Source organism: Lepidochelys kempii, chromosome 6 (genome assembly GCF_965140285.1).
Source record: "Lepidochelys kempii isolate rLepKem1 chromosome 6, rLepKem1.hap1, whole genome shotgun sequence".
In the NCBI taxonomy this organism is placed as follows: domain Eukaryota; kingdom Metazoa; phylum Chordata; order Testudines; family Cheloniidae; genus Lepidochelys; species Lepidochelys kempii.
In genome coordinates, this window is record NC_136385.1 from 15,484,995 (window position 1) to 15,498,327 (window position 13,333).

Consider the following 13,333-nt stretch of genomic DNA (forward strand, 5'->3'; position numbering starts at 1 on the left):
AGCACTGCTGACTGGGCTGTTAAAAGTCCACTTGGCATCAGCAGGGCAGGCAGGCTACCTGCCAGGCTCTCTGCATATCCTGGGAAGTGGCCAGCATGTCTCGCCAGCTCCTAGGCATAGGGGTGCCCGTGGGGGCTCCGTACACTGCCCCTGCCCTGTGCACCGGCTCCACAGCTCCCATTGGCCGGGAACTGCAGCCAATGGGAGCTGCGGGGGCAGCGCCTGCAGGCACAGGCAGTGCATGGAACTACCAGTGGCCGCTATTCTGCCTAGGAGTCGAAGGGACACGGTGCTGCTTCCCGGGAGCCGCCTGAGGTAAGCACCACCCTCACCCCCCAACACTCCCACCCTCTGCCTCAGCCCAGAGCCCCCTCCTGCACCCCAAACTCCTCATCCCAGCCCCACCCCAGAGCCCGCACCCCAGCTGGAGTCCTCACCCCCCCCCACGCTCCCACCCTCTGCCTCAGCCCAGAGCCCCCTCCTGCCCCCCAAACTCCTCATCTCGGCCCCACCCCAGAGCCCGCACCCCCCCATGCTCCCACCCCCTGCCTCAGCCCAGAGCCCCCTCCTGCCCCCCAAACTCCTCATCCCAGCCCCACCCCAGAGCCCGCACCCCAGCTGGAGCCCACACCCCCCATGCTCCCACCCCCTGCCTCAGCCCAGAGCCCCCTCCTGCCCCCCAAACTCCTCATCCCAGCCCCACCCTCACTCTCTGCCTGGTGAAAATGGGAAAGTGAGCAAGGTTAGGAGAGAAAAAGGGGGGAAAGGGCGAGTCCTCGAAAAAGTGGTGGGTAGGGGCGGGACTTCGGGGCAGTGGGCGGAGCAAGGGCGGGGGCAAGGGTGTTCAGGTTTCTGCCGTTAGAAAGTTTCTTTCTGATGCCCCCTCACAAACATGGCGGACGGGGGGCGGGCTCGTCACTGGTTCCCCTCACAAACATGGCGGACGGGGGGCGGGCTCGTCACTGGTTCCCCTCACAAACATGGCGGACGGGGGGCGGGCTCGTCACTGGTTCCCCTCACAAACATGGCGGACGGGGGCGGGCTCGTCACTGGTTCCCCTCACAAACATGGCGGACGGGGGGCGGGCTCGTCACTGGTTCCCCTCACAAACATGGCGGACGGGGGGCGGGCTCGTCACTGGTTCCCCTCACAAACATGGCGGACGGGGGCGGGCTCGTCACTGGTTCCCCTCACAAACATGGCGGACGGGGGGCGGGCTCGTCACTGGTTCCCCTCACAAACATGGCGGACGGGGGGCGGGCTCGTCACTGGTTCCCCTCACAAACATGGCGGACGGGGGGCGGGCTCGTCACTGGTTCCCCTCACAAACATGGCACCTGACGTCGGTCCGCTTTGATTCTGAGCACGCGTAGATTTGCGAACGGTGCGTGTCGCGCGCGCTAATGACGTCGCTGGCCGCTGCCCTCGCTGGGAGGCACGCGGCGGGAGGCTGCCGCCGGGCACGTGGGGATGGAGCCGGACCAGGGCGCCAGGCGGCTGCGGAGGAGCCGGAGGCTGCAGGCGCAGGGGCTAGAGCCGGCGCCCGACCGTCCCCGGGAGGAGCCCCCGGCTCCCCCGCTCGGCCCCGAGGACGGGCAAGCGGGTACCCCCGGGGAGCCCGGCCGCGGCGAGACCCTGGGGGCGGCCCCGGCCTTGCAGCGGCGGAATCCGGGCAAGGAGGCGCCGGCGGTTCCCAAGGGGAAACCCAAATCCGGGCGGGTGTGGAAGGATCCCGGCAAGAAGCGGTGAGCGGGGAGGCCGGGCGAGCAGGTGGGGTGCGGCGGGGAGCCAGGAGCAGGCCGTGGAGCGTGGGGGCTGGCGGAGGGAGGAGACATGGGTAGCGTGGGGGTGGCGTAAGGAGGCTTGAGGCGCTGGCAGCTAGGATGGCTTGTGACTTCCCCGCGGTGCGTTACAAACAGACGCAGTTGGAGATGGGCGCTAACGCTAAATGGGCACCCGGGATAACGCTTCTCCCCTTGTAAAAGTGCTCTGGAGCCCGTTCCTGGCCTGTTGCTGTGTGGAGCTGTCTTAATGCAAATGCTCGCCTCAGTGTGTTGGTGGCTGATGGGAATTCTCTCTTCTTCTCTCTCTCCCCCCCCCCCCTTTCTTCAGGTTTTCCCATATGATTCAGGACAAGCCCCTCCGCACCTCCTGGGAGCGAAAGATGAAAGAGCGCCAGGAGAAGAAAATAGTCAAGGATTTTGCCCGGCATCTTCAGGAAGAAAAACAGAGGGAGCGTGAGGTAACAGGAGCGGATGGTGCAGCACAGCTCATTGCCCAATTATCCCAAACCCTTGTGTGTGTCTCCCCTTCCCCGCACCCACATGTTATCACAGTAGTAAACTAGGCTCCAAGAGGAGGCCTGCATGAGTTAATGAACCCCAAGATCTTATGGTATCCTGATGTTGGAATTGCCACTCCTCTGCCTGTTGTGATCAAGTAACCTTGCTGTTCTGTCTCAGTTCCTTCAGCTCTAAGTCTCCAGTGCAGAAATGCTTCTCTCAGGCTAGAGAAGCCTCCCTCATTCACCCCAGCTCTAGTTCCCACCTCAGCTTGCCTCTTGTTTGCCTCTAATGTAAGTGTTGTTCTTGAGTCTGACCTCTCTCCTCTCCACCACCCTCCTCCAGTGTCTGGGACCTTGTTGCCTCCATTGCAGCATTGCCTATGCATGCTGCTGCTTTAGCTCCACCCTGATCTTTGGCTCTCCTTCCTATGATTTCCCTGTGTTCCTGTTCTCCACATTCCTTTTTGTGGGATAATGATAAATACAAGGGGATACAAATATGAGGTATCAAGCCTGCTGTGTCAGGATATAATATGACCACTAAGCGCAGCCTGGGCTCCAGGGGAAACTTCTGTTTGCTGAGATTGTTCCATAGGTGGGTTGTTTGCACCTTCTCTGCAACATCTGGTGTGGGCTGCTCTCAGAGACAGGATATTGGGCTGGATGGATCTCACCTTTTATCTGGGGTGGCAGTTTGCATGTGCAGACACCTACTGCCATGTGCTGATCCCATCCCTTCCATCCTGAAACAATTCTACTGGTTTTCTGTTAAGTTCCTGATCCAGTTTTGTTTAAAAACCTGCCACATCCTAGCTCTAGGGTATCACATGGACTGTCTCTTCCTTGCTCTAGCCACCTTCTCTCTTCCTTCATACCATACAACTTATTGTATTGCCTCTTCTTCTGACACCAGTGTCACCCCTCTGTTGGATGGTAGCAAAAGTTTGGGGCCTTGCCGTTTATTTTTCCAGTAGAGGAGAAATCAGAGACACGATCTGGGTATAATCTAAGTGTGACTTTGATGTATTTATGCTATACATAGGTTTGGAATAATTCAATTTTTATCATTTTGATGGATAATATCAATGTTTATTTTTAAACATTGTTTCTGTTTTTTTATTTAAATTTTCACAATTGTATGAAATTATGAGGGAGGGGGTCAGACAATTATTTGGTGTTTAGTCAAACACTGGGATTCAAAGAGCTAAAGCTTTATTGCTGTTCAAACACAAATTGTCAACATCATGTCAAAATATGCAAAGTAAATAGCTTTAACTCAAACCCTAATAAGTTCTCAAGCAGCACTTTTCTTTCTTTGCCTATCTGTACCTTTCAGTTACTATTGCTGGAAATATTTTTTCATCAATTTCAGCGTGTATGGTGAAATCAGTATTTACTGATAAATATCTAATACTTCCAAGCTTACCCATACACCAGTTCTGGAACAGAGGTGGTCAAATAGCATACAGGGCAAATCTATCCAGGAATTTCTGAACAGCACTAGAGCCTGGTTCCCAGCGAACAACTCTGCCTCCAGAATTGACTGATCAGAGCAGTGAGCAAACTCCCACCACTGATGTGGCTTGCTCCTTCCCAGGATCATTGCTCCCAGAACCTTGCATAACCCAAAACTAAATGACCCAGCATGTCTGTCTAAGAGTCACGCTGTTTAAAGGGATGCTCTGCAATTCCAGTATGCTGCACTTCAAGCCACTCCTTGATCTTCTCTTTAGGAGTCTGTAGGTACCTGCGTAAGGAACAGAAATTTGATAGAGGGCTCTTTAACCTAGCAGACAAAGGCATAACAAGATCCTATGACTGGACATGTAAGCTAGATAAACGCAGACTAGAAATGAGGTGAAAATTTAAGCTCAGATCAGATGACCACAATGGTCTTGTCTGACTTTTAAATCTATAAGACTTGTTCACTAAGAAAAAGAACTTTGGAGAGTATAGAACAGTGCCACCTGCAGGAACCGCTTCAAGGAATTAAGCCCAGTAGTTGGTACATAAGCTCCCTCTGGTACATAATGCAGCAGCCCTACTACTGAGTGGCACAGGTCCCCACAAACTCATCACCCCAGTTTCCTGTCATTTACTGTCTTTTCTGTCACCTCTTTGGATACAGAGTGCAAAGCGAGGGGTGTGTCCTGCTATTCAGAGCCCTGTGTGTGACTGTCTCTGGCCACCTGAGATCGCCTTTCCTAACTGCAACTCCGATCCCAGCATTCTACTGAAGCAGCAAAACCACCTCCCAGTGGGAGAGGCTTATGAAAGGAGTCAGAACTTCCATAGCAGAGGTCCCTAGATTATGTAGCTCTCACCCACTCATCATGTTGACTCCCCTGTCTCCCAGGAAGGATCTTTACACACAGACACGCAACTAATTATTAAAGTACCTAGAGAGAATCTCACTGGGCCTGGTGCAAGAGCCTTCTCCTCTGCAGCTCTTGCCCTCCCTGTGCTCTCTTGCCTCGGTGATTCCATCTCTTCCAATCTTTGCTGGGGACCCCTTTCACCTTTTCTGCCTCTTCCCCCTTTGCTCCCATTCCTGGGCATGACCCTAGAATGCAGTTTCCCTGAACAGCAGGATATAAAATCAAAGCTTCACTCTGCTGTTTCTGCAGGAGAAAAAGCAGCGCCGGGAAGAGAACTTGAAACGACGCCTGGAGAACGAGCGGAAGGCGGAGATCGTACAAGTGGTGAGTGTCTTGGCTTTTTAGCCTCTCCTGCAGGGAGACCCAGAACCCACCTCTCCAACATGAGACGGATTCATTTGGGGGGCTCCTTCTCCCATGCTCACTGTGTCCCGTTTGCTGCTTGGGAAACCATATTTGTATTGAGGCCTGACACATGCCAGATTTTCGTAAGTTTCTGGGGTCAACCCAGTTTTTCTCCCTGCAGAGACTGGTTCTTGTTGAATGCCCAAGGCAGGGACAAGAAGGTGAAAATGAACTGAGAGAGAGAGAAATCCAGATGGATAGTGGGGAAAACAGCCTCATACTGGAATCTGTGAGCCTCTGGAATAGTCTTTTGTTGCAGGGGGAGCCCGTCACTAAAACTATTCAGGACTGGACTAGGCAGAGCCCTGCTGGCCATACTTTAGGGAACAGCCCTGCTTTGGCCCTGAGATGCATGACTTGCCCCAGTGGCTGAAAACTTTCCACTGAAACTGTTTTTGACTGAAAATTGGAGGATTAACTTTTTTTGTGAGAGTTGTCTTTTTATTTGAAAAACTGAAATGCTTCCATTTGGAAAAGCTGCCGTGGTGCCTCCTAGGAGTTGTAGTCAAGTTACCTCATGCTCCCATTCTCCTCTCAGCTGGACTCACCAGCCAGACTACATTTCCCATGATGCTCCACAGGCAGGCCTGCCCACGATGTACATCTTCACGAAGGGACAGTGCGATACATCATGGGAGATGTAGTCTGACCAGGCAGCCCAGCCTATAGAGGAGAATTGGGATTATGAGGCACTTGAACTACCCTCTCATGAGATACCACAGCACCATTTTTTTCTGACCAGCTGTCTCCAATAGGTGTGTTGTCCTTGGTCTGTGTTGCTACATGGCTGAGGTTCACAGCTTTTCTCTCTTGCTCCACCCCTGCAGATCCGGAATCCGCTCAAGCTGAAGCGTGCCAAGAAGAAGCAACTGCGCCGGATCGAGAAGCGGGATACGCTGGCACTATTGCAGAAACGCCAGGCGCAGCGCAAAGAGGCCAAGGAGTGAGGCTGCAGAGGGGAAGGGGAATAAGGCTCAGGGCAGCTGTTTCTCTGGGGTCCATCTGTCCTGACACTGCTTTCCCAGCTATCCTGCCCATCCTTCGCTGGGGACTCCCCATCACCTCTCCTCCCTGCAGTAGGCTGATCAGCTGCACTGAGTACACGCTGGCTCACTCACGAGGGGTTATACAAACTCACGGGCCGCACGGCTGCTCTTAAATGGAAACCTGCATTGTCTTCTCTTGCACCAGTGAGGCAGGATGCTGCAGTCCACAGCGCTGGGAGGTGTCATAAGCCCTAATGAGACAGGGATGAGGTGTCCTCATACTGCCTGACTTGGGGCAAAGAAACCAAAGACCGTGGCAGCTGAGCCAATGTGTGAACTGGAGCCCCTGCTGTTAAAGGCTCTGAATCCTCTTAAGCAGCGCACGCTCATTGGCTTGTGGAGCTGGTGGGAGCAGGGCTGGAGCAGGGAGCTGCTTCTGGTGTCTGTCTTGGCCTGTGCCTCAATAATTTGATCTTCTGTTAGGAGGAACCACATAGAAAAAGATTTGGGTTTGTAGGGACCTAGGTTGTGGACTGGATGCTGTCTGTTGCTGTCTTATATTTGTAATGGTCTGTCACCTTGCTCTGTGGTAAAGGACAGAAGTCCCAGCTGCCCAGAGTAGGCCAAGCTTCTCTCCCATCAATCAGCCTCTTCCCCAGGTTTGAGGTGGGTGTTCATCATTCTTGCCTTAGCCAATTGGCCTTTCTGCTGAGACTGACAACCAGGGGCCTGATTATTAAAGGAGGGTGGGTTTTTATTTTGCTGGACTCTTCCTGGAAATCTGCCTCAGGTGACCCACTAACTCGTTGAAGAGGTTCCTGGCAACAGCTAGGAGAGAATGACGGTGGGTTGCTCCCAACCACATCAGGGCTGTATGTGAGAAGGGATTTGTTGATCCATCCATGTTTGCTCTGGCCAAAGAAATGAAACAGAAGGAAAAATACCAGCCAAGCCTGTGTCCTGCTCTCTCCTTTCCGTCCAGAGGAGTGTAAGGCGCAGGGAGTGTCCACAACAAACACTGATGGGGATGGCGGGAGGGAGTCAGACATGCTGTGCAGGAGCCATTCAGCATGAGGTGAAGGCTTGCGGCCCTAAAAGGGGCAGCGGGTAGCGGTGCGCTGCCTGCGCCCACAAGAGCTGCCTGGCAGCTCCCATTGGCTGCAGTTCCCCCACCCCAGGGGCTGCAGAGACATGCCAGCTGCTTCCGGGAGCAGTGTGGGGCCAGAGCAGGCAGGGAGCCTGCTTTAGCCTCGCTGCATTGCCACTGGGAGCCACCTGTGGTAAGCGCCTTCTGGCCAGAGCCTACACCTCGCACCCCCTCCTGCACCCCAAGCCCCAGTTCAGAGCTGCCTCCTGGCCTCCAAGCCCCTGCCCCAGGCTCGTCCCGGAGACCCCTCCCACACATAAGGAAGCAGGGGGGCGCCTGTGTGTAAAGTGAATTGCTGGGAGGGGGCAGCATGGAGTTCGGTGAGGGGTAGATCTGTAAAAAGAAGGATAGAGTGGTGAGGTGGGCCTGAGGTGAAAGGGGTTGGTAGTGAGGATTAAGGCTGGGCATGAGGGACACTTAGAGGTGTGGCCAGACGTGTATATGATAACAGGGCCTTTGATTGATACCTCCTGCCAGGCCGATTCCTGTAGCAATAGATCAGCCTATCACCTGCAGTTGGCAGCCCTCAGCTGCTGGACTTCTGCCTCCAGCCCTGCCAGGCCCAAGTGGTGCATCCTGTTGCCTCGCTGCACCAGCAGGCCTAGCAACCCGCTGAGCTGCTGCATCCATCGCCCAAGGTGAGTCCTGCAGCTGCTGCAGTAACAGGCCCATGTGGAAGAGCCTGCCTGGCCAGGTTCACTATGGTAAAAGTAGGTGGTGGAGCCCATAGCAGAGGGGCAGGATGCCCGCTGAGGCTTAGCTGCTGCTTCCCCAGTGGGCGAAGGGTGGATGTGGCAGCAGCCATGGAATTCTGCCCGGCTATGCTGGTAACCAGTCCCTCTCTCACTGAGCATTCACTGAGAACTCCACATTACAAGAGAAAGGTTTAAAGGTTGAGCTGAAGATTAAATAGCTGTAATGCACTTGTGATCAGCAATGGCTTGAAATATTAAGGGAACAAGATTGCTGTTTAAAGGAAAATGGCCACAAAGGCGGCAAGCAGTAAATGTGGTTCTGAACTCTCAACACCAGCAGACTTTGGCTAACCATGCATATTGCCAACAGGAAGCAGCTTGCTTATAGGACGAGCTGCAGGCTATGAAGGTAGTAAACAGTGCAGCTCTGGAAAGCAGTGCTGTAGTGAGCATTAAGAAAGTTGTGTTCAGAAAATTGGAGGAAAAGAACAGGGTTAGCTCTCATACGAGTTCAGAAAACTTTTTCTGGACTTCCTTATGGAAGTAATATCAATAACCTGAAAAGAAGTGAAGTTTTTCTTCCCAGTAGGGGATTCTGATTCTGTAGAGAAACAATGGGTAAAAGAAAAACCAGAGTCATGTATGACTTGGAAATTAGTGCATGGAAATCCCGAGTTGACTCTGGATGGGAAGGTACCATGTGATGTAACACAATCAGAAGGAACGTTAGTGTCACAATTTGGTTTAACAATGAAAACAGCAGTAATGTTTAATAATTCATATACTGCTTTAAACAGTCTAGGAAAAGTTGTAGGTAAAATACAGAAAGGATGGCCACCTCCAAAGAAAAAACTCAAGGTGCACTGCTGATAACTTTCCCCAACAATGGGCCACAAGGAAAAGAGGAACCAGCAAAATAAACAAAGGGGAACCAAGGAAAGAAGAGGGCAAAGATAAAAGAAAAGAAGAGAATTTCTGATCCGGGCAGAAATTGGCTTTGGAGAAAATTGCTACAGTATGAGCCTCTGGATCAGATTGATAGGCTACCCACTAAAGAATTGTTTCCGAGATTGGCAAGTCATGAGCAAACCTATGGCTCCCCCATGCTCCAAAGACCAAGTACAGGCGGCGGTTCGCCTCCCTAGCTCCCCATTGTCAGCAAACGATCATGCTGACATAGTGGCACATTTAAAATGGGTTGAATGTGGAAGACCCACAATTTATGTGGTGATTAATAGCAGAGCATTCAAATAAAATATGTTAGTAGACACAAGTGCCACTTTTGGTACGGGTAAAAAGAATTTATTTGGACCACCAGTAGCAATAAAAAGATTGCAAGGATTTAATGAAACAGAAAGTAAAGTGCCATTTAGCTAGCCAATATCTTTTTGGTTAGGAACAAATCGAGGAATAGGACAATTTGGCCTGATAAATTTGGGTGGCAATGGAATAATAGGAATAGATATGTTGAATAATGGTAGCCAACTAGTCATAGGCGCTGACTTCCCCTTTTTCCCCATGGGTGCTCAACCCCCCTCCTCTGCCCTCAACCCCACCCCCACTCCACCCCTTCTATGAAGTCCCACCCATGCCCCTCCTCTTCCCACCTCTGCCCCACCCCGCCCCCATTCCAACACCTTCCCCAAAGCCCCTGCCCCAACTCCTCCCCCTCCCTGCCCCTATTCCAACTCCTTCCCCAAATCCCCACCCCGCCTCCTCCCCCTCCCTTCCGGAGCGTGCTAATGTTGCCAAACAGCTAGGTGGGAAGTGCTGGGAGGTAGGCAGAGAAGTGAGGATGCGGTGAGGTTGGGGGAGGGGGAGGAGAGCTTGCCTGCCAGTGGCAATTTTTTTTTTCCCTGTGCGTGCTCCAGCCCCGGAGCACCCATGGAGTCAGCGCCTGTGCAACTAGTATTAATGGACGAAGTGAACGCTCATAGGAGAAACCTTGAAAGAGCTCAGTAGAATAGCAAGGCAGATGAACAGGCTGAGAAAGGAACCAAGGAGGGGATAGTATGGCAGCCACAATTCCGATCAACCCCAATAGCAAAAATAGAAAGAACAAATTGATTTAGTAGTGCTTCAGAACAGGGAGCCTAAACCCCCTAAAACAACTTTAAATGAGATAAGCACTAGCCATCGGCTGATAGCTAGTTTGCTCCCTGGATGGGAGAAGCTACAAGAAGTGGATCACTTACCTCCACTGTTCGTAATACTGCTATTACAGAGCAATGTATCTATGGCATTAGCTTGTGTACAAGCACAAACACGGACTAATGATGTGGTAAAGGACATCATAAGGGATGGAATGAGTGGGATTTTGCCTTTAGAAATAAGAAGCATTATGTAGAAATATGCTACTATCTCTGAACAAAAATTGTATTCTTGGTAGAAAATGATAAATTTTACACATGATGTACAATTAAATCAAATTACCACCTATATAGTGATAGAATGGATTTTGGCATTAGGATTAAATGTTAATGACGCTTTAATGCAGCCAGTGGGGCATGAAACAAACCTTTGTATGGAAAACTGGAATTTGAAGCCTGCATGGAAGAGTGTGGGTATTGGATATGTTTGCAGTTATGATACTATACAACCATATGATATATGTTTAAGTTCAGAAAAGAGAAGATGTCATTACCCACTCGATCCTTTTCCACTTAATGGATCTGTAGTTGTGTATATAGGAAATGTGTATGTACTGGAAGTTGGTGTAACTGGTTTGAAGTTAATCGTTCATCATAACACATGATCCTCAGGAAAACCAATGTCTATGCAATATAACTACTATAATAGGGTGTGATTTTAATTTTTCATTGCCTGAAAGAAAAAGTGAAGACATTAAAGATCAGTTTCAGATATATATCAAGATTAACCCAATACCATTGGGAATGAATATAAGTTTAGTTAGACAGCTATTAAGGCATTCTGACTTACAAAAACAATTACAGAAAGCTCAGGAAAGTACACAGAAAGTCATAATCATTGCATACCACTCTAGTGATGAACAAGTTATGGAACGAATACAAAAAGATACTAAACATAGGTGGTGGAAGATATTTTTGGAATGGTCTCCCACAGCAACAGGATTCTTTAATGCTATTCTACATCCTTTAGTAATAATTTTGGTGTTTCAGGTTTTGGTGGCAATTACACTTATATTTTGGTGTGCTTGCCCAAAGAGAAATTTAAGCAGCTGAGCATATACTGTCCACAAGTCTTAAAAGAGTTATAATGGTGCACAAGGTGTGCAGCCTTAGTGAGGCAGAATCAAGGATGACAAGATATTGTGCCAGCAAGAAGAAATATCTGCTTGGTCTCATGGGGAGCCTTGAGCTAATGCTGGACAAAACTGAACATCCACTGAACTCACTAATTAGGTGTTGGATTGATAAACAAGTATATCATGCAATAAGGAGGGGACTGATACAAGAGATTTTTCTGGCTGCCCTATTCTGTGTGGAAATACAGCACTAGAAGCACTGTCCAGAACTAAAGGTGCTGACCTGTTACCATTAGTTGAAGCAGGGAGAAATTGAGATTTGGGCTTGTTTGAATTAGTGAAATTGGAGTGGTGACAGTGAAACATAATGTTAAGGTACATATACATGTATAATTTGTTTAATAATCATGAGGCTTTAAATAGTTAATAAAGATGGTTTTAAGCGGTTATGGCAGCTGCAAGAAATCAAAGCTGGGAAAACCAAACTGGAGGCCTTAGAATGATCTGGCCAAGGGCAAGCAGGCAGGTTGGGGGTGAAATAAAGGTCACTCCAAAAACCTGAAGAGAGGGGTCAGTTAGGTAGAATACAGGTCTTCAAACTGGTCCAGCCTTAAGAGCACAGGTTTTCAATCAGGTCCAGCTTTGATTGACAGGTGAAGGCCTTGAAGCTGATTGGCTGATAATGATTGGGATTTAAAAGAGAGCCAATCAGGATAAGCTAAAATCTGTATAAGGCAGAGAGCTGACTGGCTTTAGTTAGTTTGTCTGCCTCAGCGTGAGCGGAAGTAGTTGGAATGAGTGGGAGAAGCAAAAGAAAAAGAAACTCAACTAAAAGAGTTGAAATCATAAGAAGACAGAGAGCAGAAGCAAAGTAGTAGTGACAAAATTAGGTCTGACAGATCAGAAGGACCTAGAGTAGAGGGAAGGAAAACCAACAGGAAAGTAAGCCCATAATAAGAAATAAACTGAGTGAATAGGTGTGTATGGGATAATAAAGCTGGATATTTGTGTATATATGTTTAATGTTTAAGAACTTGCTGTCAGCATCCTATATGTAATTAGCCACTGCATATAGAATGTAACCACTTAAAGCTATTTTCCAGTTGTAGGATATTGAAATTTTGAGTACTTTAATGTGCATCTGTGCTAACAGAATTCTATGCCTTTGTTAAGAAAATATTAATATATTTATTTTAAATTTGCTGTTTTCTTAATATGTTTTAGCTTTACTTTATTAGGAAATATTGTGTTAAATAAAGATTATTTTTGTTGTTGAAGGATTACTGCCTGAGGGTCAATCCTTTGAGCAGAAGGGTATCCATATCCTCCACAATTTGGAGGGAAGCCCCCTGATAAAATCCTGGCAGTTCCTCTAGGGCATGCCACTTACCAAAAACTTACAAAACCAAACAAATTGAGGATTAAGTTGTGAATATAGGCAGGCTCTTGTAGGAGTGCCTGGAGTTCTATTTTAGGGGTAATAGGAGCAGCTGGCTGATAAATAAGGGGTTCTGTGGGCCACAGGACAATTGCCTACCTTCTAGGTGTAGAAAGACATAAATTGGCTTTTTATTTTAAAAATTCTGTTTGTCTTCCCACTGAGCCTGAGAGGCAGAAATCCACTTCCAGTTTCTCTGCAAGAAAAGTCATTTTCACACATGTGGGAATTCAGACTGGTTCTTTGTCTCCCCACCCCTGCTTCCTCATCAGGCTGAGCAATGCAGCTATCATACCCTGTTCCCCTGGGGGCCAACTCAGGGATCTTTAACCCTTCCTGTACTGCCACTATCCAGACTGCTAAAAAGGCATAGGCCAGAGGAGGTGGGGCATCCATTGCTGCAGACTCTAAGGCAGCCCCTGTGGCTTAGCAGGAACAGGCTGTGGATCCACCAGTGGTTTATTATGCGTTTATGTAGATATAGATGTATGGATTGTGGAAGGAAAGTCTCCCTCATAGGTTATAGACACTTGGGCATAGTTTAAAAGCTCAGCCATACATCGAGATCAAAGCAGCACCTCCCAGCCAGCGTTGACAATTGGAACTTTAAGCCAAAGGAGGACAGCTGGAGTGGGAGGGAAGTGGAGGCTGAACAACTGGGAAGGGGTTTAGAGAAGTTGTTCAGAGTCTGGGCTTGTTTGCTATTAATGCTGGATTCTGCAACTAACGAATGTTTTGGAGAAAAAGTCTTGCAAGGGCATCAGCGCTGAACAA

At 49.4% G+C, this 13,333-nt stretch overlaps 1 protein-coding gene across 1 annotated transcript; it reads left to right on the top strand.

Annotated features, from left to right (window-relative positions):
* The first annotated feature begins 1,368 nt into the window (after positions 1-1,368).
* CCDC86 (coiled-coil domain containing 86) lies at positions 1,369-12,401 on the top strand. Its single transcript, XM_073346892.2, has 4 exons — positions 1,369-1,745; positions 2,113-2,242; positions 4,912-4,986; positions 5,895-12,401. The coding sequence occupies exons 1-4, from the start codon at positions 1,471-1,473 to the stop codon at positions 6,012-6,014; spliced, it is 600 nt and encodes a 199-aa protein (XP_073202993.1). The 5' UTR covers positions 1,369-1,470; the 3' UTR covers positions 6,015-12,401.
* Positions 12,402-13,333: the final 932 nt, after the last annotated feature.